This window comes from Solanum tuberosum, unplaced genomic scaffold (assembly GCF_000226075.1).
Source record: "Solanum tuberosum cultivar DM 1-3 516 R44 unplaced genomic scaffold, SolTub_3.0 scf00033, whole genome shotgun sequence".
Lineage (NCBI taxonomy): Eukaryota > Viridiplantae > Streptophyta > Magnoliopsida > Solanales > Solanaceae > Solanum > Solanum tuberosum.
In genome coordinates, this window is record NW_006238959.1 from 1,526,202 (window position 1) to 1,548,371 (window position 22,170).

Here is a 22,170-nt window from a genome sequence, read left to right on the forward strand (position 1 = left end):
GTGAGGTAGGAGGTTGTGGAAAAACTATTTAATTTTTTTTTTTGTTTTTGAGATAGTAATACTTTAAACTTTAACTTTTAACAAATATTAATAGTTATTTAATTTTTATTAAGGTGGAGTATTTTATTCATGTGGCAATGTTTTTCCAAATAATTAAAGGAGAGTGTATTACACACACTATTGAGGTGTGTTTCTCAAATTAACAAGTGATAGTTTATATATGAAAATCACACTCCAAATAGTTTAGCTATGAAAGTAAAAAAAAAGAAAGAGTTTAGATGCGTTTGATTATTGTTTTAAAATCAAAATTTAAAAAAAATATAAACTTGATTAAAAGGAGAAAAACAAAACACATGTAAAATATTATAATTTGGGTATGTCTGATCTAACAAATTTTACTGTGCTTATTCGTATTTGGAAAAATGGGTTAATCTATGACAATGTAGCACATTTTTTTAGAAAATAGAAGGATAAGGTTTATTTGAATTTTCCAACTATTTATAGTCATATTAGATATATTTTCTTTTGAGTATAACTCATAGAGATAATTATGTATTGGATAAGGATATAACAATATTTGCATCCAATATTGAAGTCTATCTAACTGGCAATGAAAAATATTTACATCACAACTAAACTAAGCTTTCACAATGATACATAAACTTAATAAATATAGTTAACATATGTATGTATTCATTATGTTCAAAAGTTAATTGAATAATTATAATTTAATGCATACGAAATCAAACAATAATTTAAATCTCCTTTTTTTTTAAAAAAAATTCAGTACAACTAAAACACACATGTTTGTCTTCTTTTTATTTTGCTTTTAAATTTTTAAATATCCAACTAAATATCTTGATGAATTTAGGTTTTTGAATTTAAAATAATTATAACTGTCTTTTACCGTTAATCATGCTTTGGCTCCTTAAATTGTGTATACTACGTACGTAATTAAACTCTTCATTAATTATGAATTCAACAAACATTAAAATATAAAAATCTTATTGACTTAAATCTAAACTCAGAAAATAAAAATACTTTTGATAATTATAAGATTTTTTATCTTCTATTCACATAGATTTGATTATGGAGATATAGCAGAAGGAGGAATACATTTCATTAAAAAAAAATATAATAGTTAATACTCAATTTTTAAAGGTAACATGACTTAGCATGTTCGAACAACACACCAAATATTAAAACAAGCACTAAAAAATAATACTTTAAATAGTCGCTAAAACAAGAAGTTACTCTTCTTTAATTTCTAAAAATGCCAGCCCCATATGTTGAGGAAATGAGAGCAACAAGGAGGGGAAATTGCAGAAGCACAAATGAAGTAATGGGTAGGCAAGCCATTGTCGCGACTGGTAGAAGAACCCATGCTTTCTTCTGCCCATACATGATATACACCGTTGCACTGAAGCTAATAATCATGGATGTTATGGAAAGAAACAGAGTTAGCAGTCCCAGGATAAGACTCCTTGGCAAAGTATGTAGGAAATCTTCTTCTGCATAACGAGACGTCAAAACTGACAAGAACACCAATAGAGAGGTGCTAGAAGTGAACAATGAAGCTGCATTCGAGATTGCAAAAATGATGAAACCAATGTTTGCAGAGAAAATGGGGAGTCCACTTTGTTGGTTATTGCCACCTGGTACTGTGATTGCTGCAGCAAATGCGATGGTAGCAATCAGTGCTGCTGCAATTGTACATGAGCTTGATGTGTCTTTCATCCATTTCTCTCCATCTACTTTCAACTTCTCATGTTCCTCAGTAAATACCACATATGGATCTTTCATCTCAAGATTTAAGCGTTTCCAGAACGTAGACGGGACTATCTGCTTTACTTCCTGATTTATATATATACAATGTAAGTCGATTAATTAAAAACAACCACCCAGAATGGTTGGATTCATGCCTCATATTAAACAACCATTCAAATGAACAAAAAAGTGGAAAATCGAAATTTATATGCAAAAAAGCAAAATCTGCAAATATATGATAGTTCTACAGAGTACACACTAGGCTGGAGTGGTACATATCTAAAACTTAAAGAAGCATTACTAATCAACAAGGCCTTTGGTGAGAGACTATTATGTCCAATAATATAGCATGTCCTATCTATAACATGCACATATATTTGACATCAGTATTTTATGCAGCAAGACTTTTCAACAACACATATATAACTTGGACGTAATGGTATAAATTTGATTGGGGTACAAAAGTTAAATCACCTTAAACCACTGTAGTTCTTGTTGCATCTGAAAAGCTGGTCCAGAGACAAGATTTAGCTTATTTTGTGGTGCCAACTTTCCAGCCAAATCCAAGATGGTATTACCAGAGGAGTCAAAACAAATCACCAAATTGTGCAGAAGCGGGCTCATCTGACAGACCAACTTAAACACATTTTTGGAGCGATTCTCTACTGTAATGTGCAAGATATTCTTCTGATTATGATCATTATAATAAACTAAATAAGGGAATCTTCTGAGTATAAGGTCAACAAGCTCATAGTTGTCATAACACGCTGCATCAAGCAGAGAATTGCCAGCAATAGAGTCAACTTCGTTGTAATTCAGATTTGCTATTTTCTCGCATAAGCATGCTGCATATTTAACTGCATTGTGATGAATTGACTTTTTGTCTCGGACGTGTTTCAAATGAGGCACTGCAACACAACAACCCAAAAAGACAAAAAGTACAAAGAAATTAGTGTAAGTGCAAAACAGCAACTCTTAAATGGTTTAGAAAATATGTGAAATCCGTAGGCATATATAGATAAATTTGCAAAATTAGATGACTTGTATCTGTTGGACAAAGTGATAATCATTGTGGGCTTATGTTCTTTTTTCTCTTCCCATGTGGATAAATAAATAGGGGAAAATAAGCAAATATCCCATAAAAATAAAATAATTACAACTATATACCCCTTTACATTCATACCCCACTAAATAGTTACACTATATGCCCCCTTACTAATTTCGCTAGGCTGATAACTTCGCTTAACTAATACTAAATCAGTAGATATATATATATATATATAGTAATGGTATCATTAAGGTTTCCTGTTAAGAAATTACTCATTAGTCAATGATACTATAATAGTATATATACACTCTTATAGTATTATTGACTAATGAGTAATTTCTGAACAAGAAACCTTAATGATACCACAATAATATACATATATACTCTTATAGTATCATTGACTAATAAGTAATTTCTGAAACCTTAATGATATCAATGCAATATATATATACTGATTTAGCATTAATTAAGTGAAATTATCAACCTTAATGATACCAATACAATATATGATACTGATTTAGTATCAGTTAAGCGAAAATTATCACCCTTAATGAATGGAGTGTGTGGACGGTAATTATTTATGAGAGAATGGGTATTTCATGAATTACTTTGGATTTGGGTATGAACATGTAATTATTTTGGATTTATGACTCATTTATGTAGTTTTCCTTAAATATAAAAATCTTATTTGAACCAGCCCACTTTAGCCCATAAACCCAATATTATGTGGCATATATAAGACTTATTTAGGTCTTATTTTCACAAACACAAGAAAGGAAAATCAAGAGAGAGCCGTTTTAGAGATTGAGAGAAAGAAAGAAAAACCCTTTTTTGCTTCAGGAAATTTTTTGCTAAGGCAGTTCTCTTCAAACAAAGTTTGCCACTTTGTTAACCGTTGGATAGTGCTCAAATTTCAAATGGGAGTTCTCAGCATCTGGTTCTTGCAATGCAACGGTGGAGATCAGATTTGGTGGTCCGTAGCTTCCGATTGTGGGGAGTAAACAGTAGCTCATTTTTGGCTGAATTATCTCCTTCAATTCTCCAGTTTTGGTGCAATCTTGTTTCGTTGTTGCTCGTTGTTTGGCACTTGTTTTGTGGAAAATTTTGGAAATCAATATTGTAAATCTTTGTGTTTATAGTGGAGCTTTTGGTCCTGTGGTTTTTTACTCTTCACATCGAAGGATTTTCCACATAAATTTTTGTGTCTTGTGTGATTGGTTTATTCTTGTCTTATTGTTTTAGTTTGGTTGATATACTTGTTGTCCATTCTTCATATTGCTTGATTTAGCTTGTCTTCTTTTTTTTCAAATTGAAAGGAAAAGTTAGACTTGGGTATTATTCCTCTGTTATCCTACCAGACATTCTTGTTAGTGTCTTGTCTTTCCCAACAAAGTGGTATCAGAGCATTCAGTATTGTTGATTATTGATTTGAATGATGGAGGAAATTATGAGCTAGATGGTTAGTTTGAATAATAGTAACTATCATACTTGGAGAGGCAAGATGAAAGATCTTCTATTTGTCAAAAAGATGCATTTACCTATGTTTGCTTCTGATAAACCCCAGTCCATGACAGATGAGGAATGGAAATTTGAGCACTTGCAGGTTTGGGGCTATATTAGACAATGGATTGAATATAATGTTAGAAATCACATTATGAATGAGACAAATGCCAGAAGTTTGTGGGACAAGCTTGAGACACATTATGCTTCGAAGACTGGCAATAATAAGTTGTTTCTATTGAAATAATTGTTGAATATCAGGTATAAAGAGGGCACTCTTATTTTTGATCATATTAATGATTTTCAGGGTGTTCTTGACCAGCTATCCGGGATGAATGTAAATTCGATGAAGAGATACAAGGACTTTTGCTTCTTAATACTCTGCCAGACTCTTGGGAAACTCTTCAAGTTTCATTCGCTAATTCTGGTCCTAGTGGTGTTGTAACTATGGAATATGCTAAGAGTGGTGTCTTGAATGAAGAGATAAGAAGAAAATTCCACGCCTCATCTTCTTCAACTTCACACTCCGATGTTTTGGTTACTGGGGAGAAATAAGTTCAGAGGTTAGAATGACGGAGATAAAAATAGAGGTAAGTCAAAGTCTAAATACAAGAATGTTACATGTGACTACTGCCACAAGAATGGGCATATCAAAAAATATTTCTTTAACTACAAAAGAGATATGAGACAACAAAAGAAAGAAGGTGATAATGAAAATCGTGATGTTGTTGCTAATGATGCTCTTCTTGTTTCTTGTGATGAAAATGTCGTCAATCTTGTTCGCGATGAGTCTAGCTGGTTTGTGGATTCCGATGCTACTTCTCATGTCACGCCAAGGAAGGAATTATTTTCTTCTTATACTCCAGGTAATTTTGGGATGTTGAAAATGGGTAATAATAATGAGGTTGCAGTTCTTGGTATTGGGACAGTTTGTTTGGAAAGTAACAATGGTTCCAAACTAGTTCTCAATAATGTCAAGCATGCTCCAGATGTTCGCTTGAATTTAATTTTTGTTGGATACCTTGATGATGAGGGTTATGTTAATACCCTTGGTGCTGGCCAATGGAAGCTTACTAGAGGTTCGATGGTTGTAGCCAGTTGTTACAAGTTGTCTAACTTGTACGTTTTTTAGGGTTCCATTTTTAGAGGCTCAATAAATTTGGTGGAGAATAATACTTCATCATAGTTATGGCATAGAAGGCTAATTCATATGAGCGAGAATGGGATGAGCGATTTGGCTAAGAAGAATTTGTTTTCTGGAGTGAAACAAGCAAAGTAGAACAAATGTGTTCATTGCTTAGCCGGTAAATAGAAAAAAGTTTCTTTTGAAAGTAATCCTCTTTCAAGGAAGCTTGATTTGCTGGAGTTGGTACATTCTAATTTTTGTGGTCCTTTTAAGGTAAAGTCTCATGGTGGTGCACTTTACTTTGTGACTCTTATTGATTATCATTCTCGCAAACTCTGGGCATTCTTTTTGAAGTCCAAGGATCAAGTCCTTGATGTGTTCAAGAGTTTTCAGATCTTGGTTGAAAGACAGATAAGGAAGAAATTGAAATGCATCCATTCTGATAATGGTGGTGAATAGATTGGTCCTTTTGATAGATATTGCAGAGAGCAGGGTATTCGGCATCAGAAAACTCATCCAAAGACTCCTCTACTAAACCATTTAGCAGAGAGGATGAACAGAACTCCCGTTGAGAGGGTTAGATGTATGCTTTCAGATGCTAAGTTGCTAGATTCCTTTTGGGCAGAAGCACTTAATATTGTTACCTATATTATCAATTTATCTCCTACTGTTGCTTTGAATGGTGATGTCCCTAACAAAGTTTTTTCTAGGTTGACTGTTTCTTATAATCACCTTAATTTTTTTTGGTGTAAAGCATTTGTGCATGTTCCTAAACATGAGATGTCAAAGTTGGATGTTAAAACTAGGCAATGTGTAACACCCCAAAATTTTTTGAGCTAAGACTCCAACCATTCGTCATTGTGAGTAATATTTTAGCAAGGGATTTAAATTTCCTTAGGTGTAAAGGTCACTACATGTAGCACTTTAAGTCCCAAAAAGAACTAAAGAGAAATTCATTCAAGTCAACCGTAAGTTCTTTTAAGTTTTGGATCAACTTCAAACGATAATAACTTTTAGCACATAATGAGATTCTGTGTATTAAGGTTCTTGATGAGTTTCTTGAGGTTTTAGCATCATTCCTTGTTAATGGAGTCTTGTTGAGTTCTTGAGGTGAGGATCTTGCAAATGAGTGAAATACTTGAGGGATTTCAAGTAGATTTTCATGCACTTGGGTTAGGTTAATGAATCTAAGAAAGTTGGAAAGAATCCATTCGATTTTAGGTGTATTAGGACCCAAAATCGAGAAGAAAAATTCGTTGGAATGTTCTGGGGAGGGGATGGCGTGGCATGCCCCAGATATACCAAGAGGATGGCATGGGGAACTTGCAGTGCGCCAGGGAAGGGGTTCTGAAGTTTAGGGGTTGGCACCCCGCTCCACTCAGTGCGCCAGGGTTGCCAAGTCCCCTACTCTTCCGTCCTTCTTTCCATTTGAGCTCTATTAAAATGTGCAATCGATCACTTCTTAATTTTAACCATCCAAACTACATCTAATCATCGAGAAATCCTATATATCATAATCATGATCCTTGAATTCATAATTCAAATTCGAGGTAGAGTTAAGAGTCAAGTTTGAAAAAGTCCCTTTGAGTTTTTTCGAGGAGTCTTCTACAATTCCTTATAATTTGTTTCAAGACTCGAGTAAGTGAGTATGAGAATTAGAAGAGTGTATTCATGAGTCTACATTATTATTGAGATCCTCGAGTCGTTCATGCCCATAATTCTGCATGAATTCCATAAATTGAGTATCTTTGAGAGGAGTAGTATCTTCAGGTTCTTAGTTCTTATTATTGAGTTCCTAATCATTTTAAGATTATATTCCTAATTATGGGACTACCATATGTTATACATGAAGATTCTTGATTTGATCAGTCGTTCATTCCCATTATCCCGCATGAATCCTATAAATCGAGCATTCTTGAGAAGAGTAGTACCTTTGAGTCCTTGAGTTCTAGAGTTACTAATTTCTGAGTATTGATTCTTATATATGGTTATTGAAAACCTTGAATTGAGTCGTTCACATCCATAGTTCGGCATGAATCCTATTTTGAGAAGTCTTTTACAATTATTTATAATTTGTTTTAAGACTTGAGTAAATGAGGATGGGGATGAGGAGAGTTGAGTCCCATATATTAGAATGAATATAAGGGAACGGAGTATTCCCAAGCATGTAATACTTTTACATTTACAACGAGAGAAACATTTTTTCCTAACTGAGTTTATGAGGAGTATTGAGTAACACCTCTTTTAAGAGGATCCTTTGAGTAATAATCTCAAAGTTTGAGGATGAGGAATGTTTTTAAACATTGAACATGAGTTATATATTATTGTGAGTAGTATTGAGCACCAATATGGGGATGAGTTCAAACAACTCAAAGTCCTTATAAACCAGTTATGCCAACATGGGTAAAAAGGGTCATACTTTTTAGATGATTTCTTATTGCTTTTAAGCATAGCTTAGTGGATCCACTTAGTTGAGGATGTCCTATACTCCAGTAAGGTTTTATCATCACGTAGCTCATAGTGATGGTTGTCGGTTAGAGAATCTCCCAAATAAGAGTTGTTATTGTATTTTTACATACAATTGAGTTATTATTGTATATTTACATACAATTGAGTTATTATCTACTATTTTAAAAGCTTTCCATGTATTGCATCTTTTATTGTTTCTTTATCCTTGAGTATCATGAGCCCAGTAACTTCAAGTTGAGTATCTTACCTTTGAGTTGAGTATCTTGTCCTTGAGTTGAGTATCATATCCTTGAGTAGAGTTTGAGTTGAGTTGAGTGAGTTTGAGAAAAGGTAAGTATATTTCTTTTCTATCAGTTCAAACTTATGTTTATGCTTTAGATTTCCCTTACATGCTCGTACATTCCATGTACTGACGCCATTTGTCCTGCATCTCTTATGATGCGATATAAGTATGAAGTGTCATCAACGAACGCTCCGTTGATACCACTTGGAGTTTCTGTTAGCTTTGGTGAGCCTCCTTACTTTCGGAGCGTTCCACTCTTATTTTTCAGTTGTTAGGATGTCGAGGGTCTTGTCCCAATAATCCTTATGTAATAGTAGAGGCTTCATAGATAGTTTAGAAGTCGAGGGGTCTATCATTATTCCTTTTGTTGTTGTAATGTTTTGAGTTCATGAGGCATTTAACTAATACTTGTTAAATTATTTTTCAGATGATCATTTGAGTTGAGTTTAAGTTAAGTTTTTAAAGTTTTTTTTTGCATCATGAGTTTTATTTTGCTTGAGTAATGTCTTCCGCTTAGTAGAGAGCCAGGCCAAGGGTTTTCTTAGGAACGATCAATGGTTTTCGAGTGCCAGTTACGTCCAGGGTGTAGGCTCGGGGTGTGACAAACTTGGTATCAGAGCCAGGTTCAAGTGTCCTAGGGTGTATATGAATCTGTGTCAGTCGGGTCTTGTTTATGGTTGTGAGGGTCCCACTTCTATAAACGAGGGGCTACATACATTTAAGAAAAGTTTTCCTTCTTTCATACTATAAATCATGCAATATAATTATGTCGTAAGGAGCTTATTCAAACTCGTGTGATTCTCAGATTCATTTGACCACCCCTCATACTAGAGGTGGTTGAAAAACAAAGTCAGTTCTTTATTGATGAGTTTCTCTTAGCAAAATAATTGAGGAAGTCATGAGAGTATAGAGGGGCTTGAGAGGAGCCTATGAGTGAGTTAACTATTGAGTTCAAAAGAATGCACTCATATTCATATGAATCGTGCGTTTGAGCGAAAATTGAGTTGTACTCTCTTCTCTAAACCTTATTTCAATTGAGATTCTTATGAGGAAGTGTGTTGTAGAGCTTGGGTAATATTTTAACCTTAAAAGGTAGCATGAGTTATGACATTATGACTAGTAGAAGCAAAGAGTTCCCTTAAGTTAAGAGAAAAGCATGCAGAGGTATAGAAAGCTATAAAAGGGAGATAGTGATGGGGAAAATTATGTTATTGCAATCATGCACCCAGACTGTTATAAATAATGAGTTCCTTTATGAGTAGAATAAGGAATAATAATGTTGTAGAGAGTTCTGGATGGAAGGTAGAAGAATAGTTACAAGTCAGGATAAGTTAGAGTATATTTCAACCAGAATAGATTTGATGTCGATGTGCCATCGTGTTAGAAAAGACTAAATATATATGTGGAATCAGAGAGCAGAGTATTCATGAGGCGATGAACCTAAGTTAGGCTTATGGATCTTGAAGAAAGAACCCCATGGTATTCAAAGGATGATAGAACTATGTGAGAGATAATGCGTAGTAAGTGACTAAATGGTACTTAAGTTGTGAAATGGAAGGTGAAAGTAATATGTAGGTAGGTAGGTGGAGAGATAAAGAATTCCTACCTGTCATGAGATCTTAGTGGGTGAGTTTATCTTGACTTTTCTGGTAGTAACAAGGAATATAAGATGTGAGCAATCATATTGATATTTGTGTTAGTACTAGACACTAAGCTTTAATTTGAGATGAGTGTCGTGATCAAAAGATGGAACCATGAGGGTGATGGTATTAGTTTTGAGATCTGATCTAGTAGGTTTTACCTGAAATAGGTGAGGATATCAAAGTGATACCTTGCAATGAAAATGTGGTATTATGACCCATAGAGAAGAGAAAAGGAGGTAGAGCAGTAAGAGGTACACTCGAGATGGTATGTGGCCAAACGAGGCCCCAATTGAGGTTATGATTTTTATGTGTGCCTAGATTATATAATTGAGCTGTCAATATGGGTTAGGCTGGTGCAAGTGCAATTTTCCTAAAGAGTTAGATGAAGCATCCTTAGGAGCCAATGATAAGAGGTTAAGAGAAGCATCGTAGAAAGAGGTCTTAATACCTTCTTATAGAGAGTTCGGTAGTCATGAGATAAACTTTTCTCGAGTGTTATAGTAAAGGGGGATGTAGACCAGTTTAGAGATGAGAGAGTAGGTCCATAGCTTTCAGGTGTCAGCTTTAGACCTAAGAGGGAGATGATAAGATGATAAATCAAGTCAAGTGTTGAGAATAAGATAGTAATGGGTTCAAAAGAGTATGGGAGATACCTTTTCAAATGTCCTTTTAGTAGTGGAGTGATGTTAGAAGGAGAAGGTTAATGATCTTATCATGATAATGATGGTGTGATAATTCCATTTAAGGTTATAAATGAGGAGGAAGAGGAGGATTAGGTTTTACTATGAGAAATAGTTAAATGAGAGCCCTTAAGTTGGTTCCGAGTAGTAATGCGGCAAATTCTAGTTGGTATGGGAGAGATGATGAGAGAATAAGAACTTCTTAAGGAGCTGGTTAGTAGGGGTCCATGGAATTATTAGAGTACTAAGCTTGAATGTGGTGTTGTTAAACATTAAGTGGTTCTTAATATGAGCCCAATGTTAATTAAATGTGGTGGTAAAGAGTAATATTCTTGGGATGAGATTCCCTATCGAGGTACAAAAACCGAACCTTAGGATTTTGCGTTAAGCTTGAATGTGGTAAGAGCATACCATTATACTCAGACCTTGGTAAGAGTAGTCATATACCTTGTGGGAGCTATGTGTTGCAACCAATGAGGTGTGGTAATAAGGAAAGAAGAGCATAGTTGAGGAGTGCTGCTAAGCTTAGCAGCTAGCAGTCATATTACCCCAGGCATGGTATTCCTTTTCTTACTTTATGCCCATACTTCCTTTATTTCGGATAAGGTAACTTCAGAGAGAGTGTGAATATGTTCACAATAACATCATTCTTGACTTAGTAACTCTTGGTATGAATCAGTTCAGTCTATGTCAGTAGGACAGTTTAAGAGTAACCACGTTCCATACCCAGTCCACCCGTCATTCGAGGACGAATGATCCCAAGGGAGAGATAATGTAACACCCCAAAAAATTTTGAGCTAAGATTCGAACCATTCTTCGTTGTGAGTAAGATTTTACCTAGGAATTTAAATTTCCTTATGTATCAAGGTAACTAGATATAGCACCTCGAGTTCCAAAAAGAACTAAAGAGAAATTCATTCAAGTCATCCGTAAGTTCTTTTAAGTTTTGGGTCAACTTCGAACGACCATAACATTTAGAACATAATAAGTTAGGTGACCAACGAGTATCAAATAGAAGATCTTTGAGTCCTCTTCCCAATGCCATTGAGTTTGCTAAAATCTGAGTACGGATGAGGGAGATATGACCGTTTGAGTGCAGCCTCTCTAGATAGGGCCTTTTCACTCGAACTAAGGAGGGGTATTTTAGTATTTTCCTTACCCCACTTAGTCTAAGCATGAATTACACCCAATTTAGGGTCTAAACTGATTAGAATCAGTTTCATTCATCCCCCAAAACGTTTAGGGCTTTAGAGAGAACATTCAAAAGGAGAAAAGTTCAAGGTTTCAAGCATTCATCTAAGATTTCTCCAAGAACCTAGTTCTTTGAGGTATGTAAGATTTTATAGCGATGGGTTTGTTCACCCTCACACCAATCATGAGTTTCCTTACTGAATTGATCCATGAGATTTCGTGTATTAAGGTTCTTGATGAGTTTCTTGAGGTTGTAGCTTCATTCCTTGTTAATGGCGACTTGTTGAGTTCTTGAGGTGAGGATCTTGCGAATGAGTGTAATTCTTGAGGGATTTCAAGTAGATTTTCATGTAATTGGGTTAGGTTAATGAATCTAAGAAATTTGGGAAAAATCCATTCGATTTTTGGTGAATTAGGACCCAAAATAGAGAATAAAAATTCGTTAGAATATTCTGGGGAGGGGTGGCGCGGGGAACCCCAGATGTGTCAAGGGTGCTAGCATGGGGCTCCTACAATGCGCCAGGGAAGGGAATCTGAAGTTTAGGGGCTGGCACCCCGCGTCACTCACTGCTCTAGGGTCGCCAGGTCCCTTACTCTTCCGTCCTGCTTTCCGTTTGAGTTCTATTAAATCATGTCATCGTTCACTTCTTAATTTTATATATCCAAAATACTTCTAATCATCGAGAAATACTATAGATCATAATCATGATCCTTGAATTCATAATTCAAATTTGAGGTAGAGTTAAGAGTCAAGTTTGAGAAAGTCCCTTTGAGTCTTTTCGAGGAGTCTTCTACAATTACTTATAATTTGTTTCAAGACTCGAGTAAGTTAGTATGAGAATGAGAAGAGTGTATTCATGAGTCTACATCATTATTGAGATCCTAGAGTAGAGTCATTCATGCCTATAATTTTGCATGAACTCTATAAATTGAGTATCTTTTAGAAGAGTAGTATCTTTGAGTTCTAAGTTCTTGAGTATTGAGTTCCTAATCCTTTTAAGATTATATTCCTAATTATGGGACTACCATGTGTTATACAGGGTTCTTGAGTTGAGTCATTCATGCCCATAATCCAACATAGACCCTATGAGTCGAGCATTCTTGAGATGAGTAGTACCTTTGAGTCCTTGAGTTCTGGAGTTATTGAGTTTCGAGTATTGAGTCCTATATATGGTTATTGAAAACCTTGAATTGAGTCGTTCATGTCCATAATTCGGCATGAACCATATTTTGAGAAGTTTTTTACAATTATTTATAATTTGTTTTAAGACTTGAGCAAATAAGGATGAGGATGAGGAGAGTTGAGTCTCATATTTCAAAATGAGTATAAGGGAACTAAGTATTTCCAAGAATGTAACACTTTTACATTTATAACGAGAGGAATATTTATTCCTAACTGCGTTTATGAGGAGTATTAAATAACACCTCTTTTAAAAGGGTTTTTTGAGTAATAATCTCAAAGGTAGAGAATGAGGAATGTTTTTAAACATTGAGCATGAGTTATATATTATTGGAAGTAGTATTGAGCACCGATAAAGGGATGAGTTCAAACAACTCAAAGTCCTCATAAACCATGTATGCCAACATGGGTAAAAAGGGTCAAACTTTCTAGATGATTCCTTATTGGTTTTAAGCATAGCTTAGTGGATCCACTTACTTGAGGATGTCCTATACTCTAACAATGTATAGGATAGTTCTGGCAGCGTGGGCGAGATGATGTATCATCACCTAGCTCATAGTGATGGTTGTCGGGTAGAGAATCTCCCAAATAAGAGTTATTATTATATTTTTACATACAATTGAGTTATTATTGTATTTTTTACATACAATTGAGTTATTATATACTGTTTTAAAAGCTTTTAATATATTGCATCTTTTATTGTTTCTTTATCCTTAATTATCTTGAGTTGAGTATCGTGAGTCGAGTATCTTCGATTTGAGTATCTTATCAATGAGTTAAGTATCCTACCCTTGAGTAGAGTTTCAGTCGAGTTAAGTGAGTTTGAGAAGAGGTAAGTATGTTTATTTTCTATCAGTTCAAGCATATGTTTATGATTTAGAGTTGCCCTTACATGCTCGTACATTTCATGTACTAACGTCATTTGGTCTGCATCTTTTATGATCCAGATACATGTATTCAGGGTCATCAACAGATGCTCTGTTGATACCACTTATAGTTCTAGTTAGCTTTGGTGAGCCTCCTTTCTTAAGAGGGTTTCACTTTTATTTTCAATTGTTAGGATGTCGAGGGTCTTGTCCCGATAATCCTTCTATAATAGTAGAGGCTTCATAGATAGTTTAGAAGTCGATGAGTCTATCATTATTCCCTTTGTTGTAGTAATCTTATGAGTTCATGAGGCATTTAACTAATTCTTGTTAAATTATTTTTAGATGATTATTTTAGTTGAGTTTAAGTTAAGTTTTTAAAGTTATTTTTCCATCATCAGTTTCCATTTTTCTTGAGTATTGTCTTCCGCTGAGTAGTGAGTCAGGCCAAGGGTTTGCTTGGAAACCATCAATGGTTTTCGAGTGCCACTTACGTCCAGGGTGTATGCTCGGGGCGTGACACAATGTATCTTTGTTAGTTATTGTCAAGATGAATTTGGCTATCATTTATTTGATCTAGTTGAGAAGAAACTTGTTAGAAGTCATGATGTTGTATTCTTTGAAGACTAAACAATTGAAGTTCTTGACAAAGCTGAGAAAGTTGATTCTCAAAGTAGTGAGATCCTAGTTGATGTTGATCTAGTTCCTTTGACTATTCCACATGATGAAAATCTTTAAAATGATGAAAATCAAGATTATATTAAAGATGGTGATCATATTCAGAACGACCAGTATGTCGTAAATGCTCCAGTGCAAGACGATGTGGTTGGTCAGCAACCAACTATTATTGATGCTCCAGAGAGTTCTCTCAGAAGATCTACTAGAGAAAAAATGCCTTCATCTTGTTATTCTTCCAATGAGTATGTACTCTTGACTTACGAGGGAGAACCATAGAGTCTTGATGAGGCCATGGAAAGTGAAGAAAAAGAAAGGTGGTTTGATGCTATAAAAGATAAAATGAAATCTCTACATGATAATCATACCTTTGATTTGGTTATCTTACCTAAAGATCGAAAAGCTTTGAAGAACAGGTGTGTTTTTAGGGTTAAACATGAAGATGGTAATCCAGTTCCATGGTACAAGGCTATATTAGTTGTGAAGGGCTTTAACCAGAAAAAGGGAATTGATTTTGATGAAATATTCTCTCCAGTTATGAAGATGTCATTTATTCGTGTGGTTCTAGGCTTGGCTGCAAGTCTGGATTTAGAGGTTAAGAAAATGAATGTTAAAACTGCTTTTCTCCATGGTGATTTGGATGAAGAAATTATATGGAGCGGGCTGAAGGCTTTGAAGTCAAAGGAAAAAAGAAATATGTTTGCAAGTTGAAGAAGAGCTTGTATGGTCTAAAACAAGCTCCTAGGCAATGGTAAAGGAAGTTTGGTTCTTTTATGAGTCAGCAGGGCTTCAAGAAGACTTCTTCAGACCATTGTGTTTTTTGTGCAAAAATTCTCTGATGGTGACTTTATTATCATTTTGCTTTATGCTGATGACATGATTGTTGTTGGTCATAATGCTTGTAGGATTAAAAAGTTGAAGTAAGAGTTGGATAAATCTTTTACTATGAAAGACTTGGGACTAGCAAGGCAGATTCTTGGCATGCAGATTGTCCATGATAGAGATGCCAAGAAGTTGTGGTTGTCACAAGAGAAGTACATTCAGAAAGTACTTCGTAGATTCAACATGGACAAAGCTATGGTTGTCAGCACACTTTTAGCTATGCACTTCAAATTGAGTACTAAGCATTGTCCTACCAATGATGGTGAGAAGGAAGATATGAAGAAAGTTCATTATTCTTCAGTTGTTGGTAGTTTGATGCATGCAATGGTGTGTACAAGACCAGATATTGCTCATGTTGTTGGTATTGTTAGTCATTTTCTTTCTAATCCAGGAAAAGAGCATTGGAATGTTGTAAAGGGGATTATGAGATATCTTTGTGGCACTTCTAGCCTTAGTTTGTATTTTGGTACACGAAGGCCTATTCTTTGTGGTTACACTGATTCAGACATGGCTGGTGATGTTGATACTTGTAAGTGTACTTCAGGCTACTTGATTACTTTTGCAGGGGGAGTTGTGTCTTGGCAATCTAGGTTGCAAATATTTGCTGCTTTATCTAATACAGAGGTTGAGCTTATTGATGTTGTTGAAGCTTGCAAAGAGTTGATCTGAAAGAAGAGATTTTTGGGGGAACTTGGTTGTGATCAAGAGAGGTATGTGCTTTATTGCGACAGTCAAAGTGCTATTCATCTTGGCAAGAATTCTACATTTCATGGCCGGTCTAAACACTTTGAGGTGAGGTGTCATTGGATTCGAGATGTGTTGGATTCTAAGTTGCTTGAACTTGAAAAGATCCATACCAATGATAATGGTTCTGACATGCTGACTAAAGCTTTACCAAGAGGGAAGTTTGAGGATTGTTGCATGATCACCGGGATGGCGGTCTCCTCCACATAGTTGTGAGGGGGAGAATTGTTGGGTTTATGATATTTTTTTCCCTTCCTATGAGGATAAATAAAAGTCTTATTTGGACCAGCCCACTTTAACCCTTAAGTTCAACATTATGTGGCATATATAAGGCTTATTTAGGTCTTATTTTCAGAAACACAAGAAAGGAAAATTAAGAGAGAACCATTTTCGAAATTGAGATAAAGAGAGAAAAATTCCGTTTTTTCTTCAGGAAATTTTCTGCTTAGGTAGTCCGCTTCAAATAGAGGTTTCATCTCTTTAACCGTTTGATCGTGCTCAAATTTGAAGTGGAAGTTCTAAGAATCTGGATCCGGCAAATCAACGGTGGAGATCGGATTTGGTGGCTTTTTGCCTCTGAATTCTGGGAGTAAACAGTAGCTCATTTTTTGGATGAATTATCTCCTTTAATTCTCTAGTTTTGGAGCAATCTTGTTTCGTTGTTGCACGTTGTTTGACACTTCTTTTTGGCCAATTTTAGAGAACAATATTGTAACTCTTGGTGTTTATAGTGGAGCTTTTGGTCATGTGGTTTTTTACTCTTTACATTGAAGAGTTTTCCACGCAAATCTTTGTGTCTTGTGTGATTGGTTTATTCTTGTCTTATTGTTTTAGTTTGGTTGATATAGTTGTTGTCCATTCTTCATATTGCTTGATTTAGTTTGTCTTCCCTTGGTTCAAATTGAAAGGTAAAGTTAGATGTGGGGTATTATTCCGCTTTTATCTTGTCGTGCATTCTTGTTAGTGCCTTGTCTGTCCCAACAAATCACACGCAGGATAATGTCCACAATTAATAACAATAACAATAGACTAACAACGGCACCAAATATTTAAATTGACGTAAATATAATACCCAAATAAGTAATACAATAAAATTGATGAAAATTTGGTAGTGTCAAAAGTCTACTACTCTTTTATAAGAAACAACATTCTTTTATTTCTTACAACTCACAATAATATTACTTCCACATTATTTTCTCACAAACTAAAAAATAGCTTGTGGATTACTCTCTCTACTCTCTATTGCTTCTCTATTTTTTGTGTATCTTCAAGTGTTCAATTACTACTCTATTTATAGAGTTTTGAACCTCTTGATTACATCATTAGTGACATAAATGTGGCAGCCAATTTTCACAAAATTTGGCTGCCAAACTCTACCAACTTCCACAAATGTGGCCACCAACTTTCACATTTTGGCTATCAAATTTCACATTTGTGGCTAGTAATTTCAACGAGTGTGGCTTCCAACTTTCACATTTGTGGCCATTAACTTTCACATTTGCGGCTAGTAATTTCAACTAGTGTTGCTGCCAAATTAGTTGTTGCCATGCTTTTGTTCCCACAAACCTCTCCTTTAATTATGATTTTTCTTCTTTACTCCAAGGCTTGATCTCAATATCTTAAAATCTTCAAACTTGAGAGGTTTTATAAAGATATCCGCAAATTGATCATGAGATTTCACATACTTGAGTTCTACCTCTTTCTTGGCCATGCACTCTATGATAAAGTGATACCTTGTGTCTATGTGCTTGCTTCGATCATGATATACTGGATTCTTGGCAAGTGCTTGTGCAGATTTGTTATAAACACAAATCATTGTGGCTTCAATTTGGGAAAATTGAGTTCCTTCAACAATCTCCTCAACCAAATAGTATGACAAGTATGTGATGTCGCTGCCACATATTCAGCTTCACAAGTCGAGAAGTAACAATTGATTATTTCTTTGAACTCCAAGAAATAACACAATCACCCAAGAAAAATACAAAACCCAATGTGCTTTTTCTATCATCAACATCTCCTGCATAATCACTATCATAGTATCCCACAAGATTAAAATTGTCAGAAGAAGAATAAAATAGTCTAAGGTCGATTGTACCTTTTAGGTAATATAGAATTCTTTTAGCGACCTTCAAGTGAGTGGAGGTGGGAGCTTCTATGAAACGACTTACTGCTCCAACTGCAAAGAGTATATATGGTCTCGCACATGTCAAGTACCTCAGACTTCCTACAAGACTTTTGAACTTAGTAGAGTCCACTTTTTCTCCATCATCAAACTTTGACAATTTTGTTCCACTTTCCATTGAGGTGTTCACAGGGTTGCAATCAAACATGTTGAACTTCTTCAAAATCTCCTTTGTATAGTTTTCTTAAGATATGAAGGTTCCTTCCTCCATTTTCTTCACTTCTAGGCCCAAGTGATATGATATGAGCCCTAAGTTTATCATCTCGAACTCAAGTGACATAGCTTTCTTGAAAGCTTCAAACAAAACTAGGTTGTTACCCGTCAAAATAAGATCATCAACATAAAGGAAAACAAGTAAAATATCTCTATTAGTATGAACTTTAATGTAAATAGCATATTCATGAAGACAACAAGTAAACACATTATCTTGAAAGTATTTGTCAATGTGACTATTCCGCGCTCGTGGAGCTTGCTTCAACCTCAACATCTTATCTTCTTATTTTTTACCACAAAACCCAATGGTTGCTCAACAAAGACTTCTTATTCAACATATCCATTCAAAAATGCCGATTTGACATCTCATTGATGGATTTTCCACTTCATTTGTGCCGCCAAAGAGATCAATAAACAGATCATCTCCATGCAGGCAACCAGTGCATAGACTTCCTCGTAGTAGATGCCATTCCTTTGTTTGTAACCTTTAGCCACAAGTCTTGCCTTGTATCTCTCTACCTCTCCATGCGCATTTTCCTTCTTCTTGTATACCCATTTTACTCCAATTGCTCGATGATCCTTGGGAAGAGTTGTTAACTCCCAAGTGTTGTTCTTCTCTATTGACTGGATCTCCTCCTCCATGGCTTATCTCCACCTTTTGTCAGTAACAGCTTCATCAAAATTCATAGGTTCACTATCATCAATGAGACGATACAAAAAAACAAAATTAGTAATTTCTTGTGTGTCATCATAGAGTTCTTGGATGCTTCTCATTCTATGTGGTCTTTCACTTGAATTCTCTTGAGTAGACGGAGATGCAACATTTGCGGGTGAAGGAGGTGGGGTTGCATCATGTGCAGGTTCCATGGTCTCTTATTCTTCTTCATCTCCAAAATATGTAAGAAAATCTTATGTTCGTTCTTTGAAGCCTCCCAATTCCAAGTTGCTTCTTCATTAAATTCAACATCGTGACTCACCACCACCTTTTTATTGCTTGGATTGTATAACTTGTAGCCTTTTGAACTCGTGTCATAGCCAATAAACATATACTTCACACTCCGATCGTCAAGTTTAGCTCTCTCTTGATATGGAACATGAGCATAGGCTATGCTCCCAAAGATTCTCAGGTGCTTGAGACTTGGTTTTCTTCTGCTCCATGCTTTTTGAGGGGTTTGATCTCGTACATTTTATGTAGGAATCCCGTTTCTCAAATAAAATGCACAAGAAATAGCCTCGTCCAAAAATTCTTTGGGTAGATGTTTAGCTTTCAACATACATCTAGCCATATCAAGAATTGTTCTATTCTTTCTTTCTGCAACTCCATTTTGTTGGGGAGAGTAAGGTACCGTTAGAGGGCGACGAATTCCATGATTTGATAAAATTCATTAAATTCTTTTGAAGTGAATTCGCCTCTTCTATCGGACCTTAATGCTTTTATTTCATAGCCACTTTCTTTTTCTACAAGCTCTTTGAAAATTTTAAAAGAAACAAAAACTTCAGATTTTGCTTCATGAAGTATACCCAAGTCTTTCTACTGAAATCATCAATAAAGAGCAAGAAGTATTTACTTTTACCAAACGGAAGGTGGATCGATTGGACCACACATATCGTGTGTACAAGTTGAAGTGGCTTACTTATTCTTGATGTAGTCTCCTTTGGAAAACTCCTCCTTACATGTTTTCCAAGAAGAAAAGCTTCACATAACTGATTTGGATAGTTGATTGAAGGAATCCCATCAACCATGTTCTTGTCTTCTATTGATTTAAGTGCTTCAAAGTTCAAGTGCCCAAATCACATATGCTAACACCATGAGTCATCTTGCACATTAGCCTTCAAACACTTTGCATTGATGGTTTTAAGATTCAAAGGGAACAACCTATTTTTTGCCATATGAACTTTGGCAATTAAGTTGTTACTTAAATCTTTAAGCCAAATATGCATATTTTTCATATGAATATCATATCCTTTTTCAAGAAGTTGACCCAAACTCAAAATATTACTTTTCAATTTTGGCACATAATAAACATTGTTAATCAATTTATGGCCACCATCTTTACTGGATATCAGAATCCTAGATATCCTTTCCATTTGGTTCTTTGAGGTATCTCCAAAAGATACATTACCTTTCAACGTCTTTTTTATCTCCACAAACTTGTCTTTGTGGAGACATGATTGCTTGCTCCATTGTCAAGAAACAATGAACTGCAATCATCTGTATTTTCTTCTTAGAGTGTTAATAACAATTTTGACTCATCTTCGTCTTTGTTGTTGTCAACAAGATTAACTTTCTCTTCGACATTACTACGACATTTCCAAGAGTATTGTCCAATTTTATGACAATTATAACACTCAATTTTATATTTATCATACCTCATTTCATTTGTACCTTGTTAGCCTCCACGTCATCTACCTCCTCATTAATCACTGCCACGGCCTCTAAATGATTGGTGACTTTTATCTTCATTGTTGAATGTGTTGATATAACTTCTTCCTCTTCCACGACCTCCACGACCACCGTGGCCTCGCCATTTTCCATTTCCTTTGTAACTTTTTTCACCTTCAAATCTTTTGAAAGATGCCTGAGTTTTAAGAAGTTCCTCTAGTGGCTCTTTTTTTCTCCTTTTAATCTTTTCTTCGTGGGCTTATAAAGATTCTTCCAATTTCTCTACTGTCATAAAGTCTAAATCTTTAGACTCCTCAATATCACACACTACATAATCAAATTTAGATGTTAAAGAATGAAGGATCTTTTCTACCACACGCACATGATCTACTTCCTCCCTGTATCTTCTTAGTTGATTCACACCAACCATCAAACGTGAACACAAATCCGAAATGGATTCGGATTCTTTCATTTTTAAAACTTTAAAATCAGCCCTTAGAGTTTTAAGTTTTATCTTCTTTACTTTATCAAATCCTTGGAGAGAATTTTGTAAAATTTCCCAAGCTTCTTTTGAGGTGGTTGCATCAGCCACCTTCTCAAACATGTCATCATCCAAATATTGATGGATAAGAGTGAGGACATGTTGATCTTTCTTTCTTGTCTTTACCTATACCTCCTTTTTCATTTGGGGACAACGTTCCTCATTAACGTGTTTTGTATACCCTTTGTCTACAATGTCCTAAACATCTTGAGAGCCAAGAATGACTTTCATTCGTAGAAACCATTTTTCATAATTTTATCTTATAAGACGGGGGTACTGAAAGGACAACAAACTATTTTGTGACATGGCTCTGATACCACGTTGTTGGACAAAATGATAATCACATCCAGGATAATGTCCACACTAAATAGTAATAACAAGAGAGTAACAATGACACCAAATATTAAAATTGGGTAATATAATACCCGAATAAGTAATACAATAAATTGATGAAAACATGGTAGTATCAGAAAGACTACTACTCATTTATAAGAAACAACACTATTTTATTTCTTACAACTCATAATAAAATTACTTTCACACTATTTTCTCACAAACTAGAAAATAGCTTGTGGATTACTCTCTCTACTCTCTATTACTTCTCTATTTTTGGTGTATCTTCGATCAATTACTACTCTATTTATATAGTTTTGACCTCTTGATTATATCATTAGTGACATAAATGTGGCAGTCAATTTCCACAAAGTTTGGCTGCCAAACTGTACCAAACTTTGACTACCAACTTCCACAAATGTAGCTGCAACCTTTTACATTTGTGTCTATCAACTTTCTTATTT

General features: G+C 35.1%; 1 protein-coding gene across 1 annotated transcript in view; it reads right to left on the minus strand.

Moving 5' to 3' along the window:
• Positions 1-1,153: 1,153 nt before the first annotated feature.
• Positions 1,154-22,170, minus strand: part of LOC102600311 (uncharacterized) — a 47,100-nt gene continuing 26,083 nt past the window's right edge. Inside the window, exons 6-7 of the mRNA XM_006342228.2 lie at positions 2,242-2,675; positions 1,154-1,854 (exon numbers count right to left, since the gene is read on the minus strand). Of these exons, the coding sequence (XP_006342290.2) occupies positions 1,261-1,854; positions 2,242-2,675 (1,028 nt within the window). The 3' untranslated portion in view covers positions 1,154-1,260. The remainder of the gene's footprint in view (positions 1,855-2,241; positions 2,676-22,170) is intronic.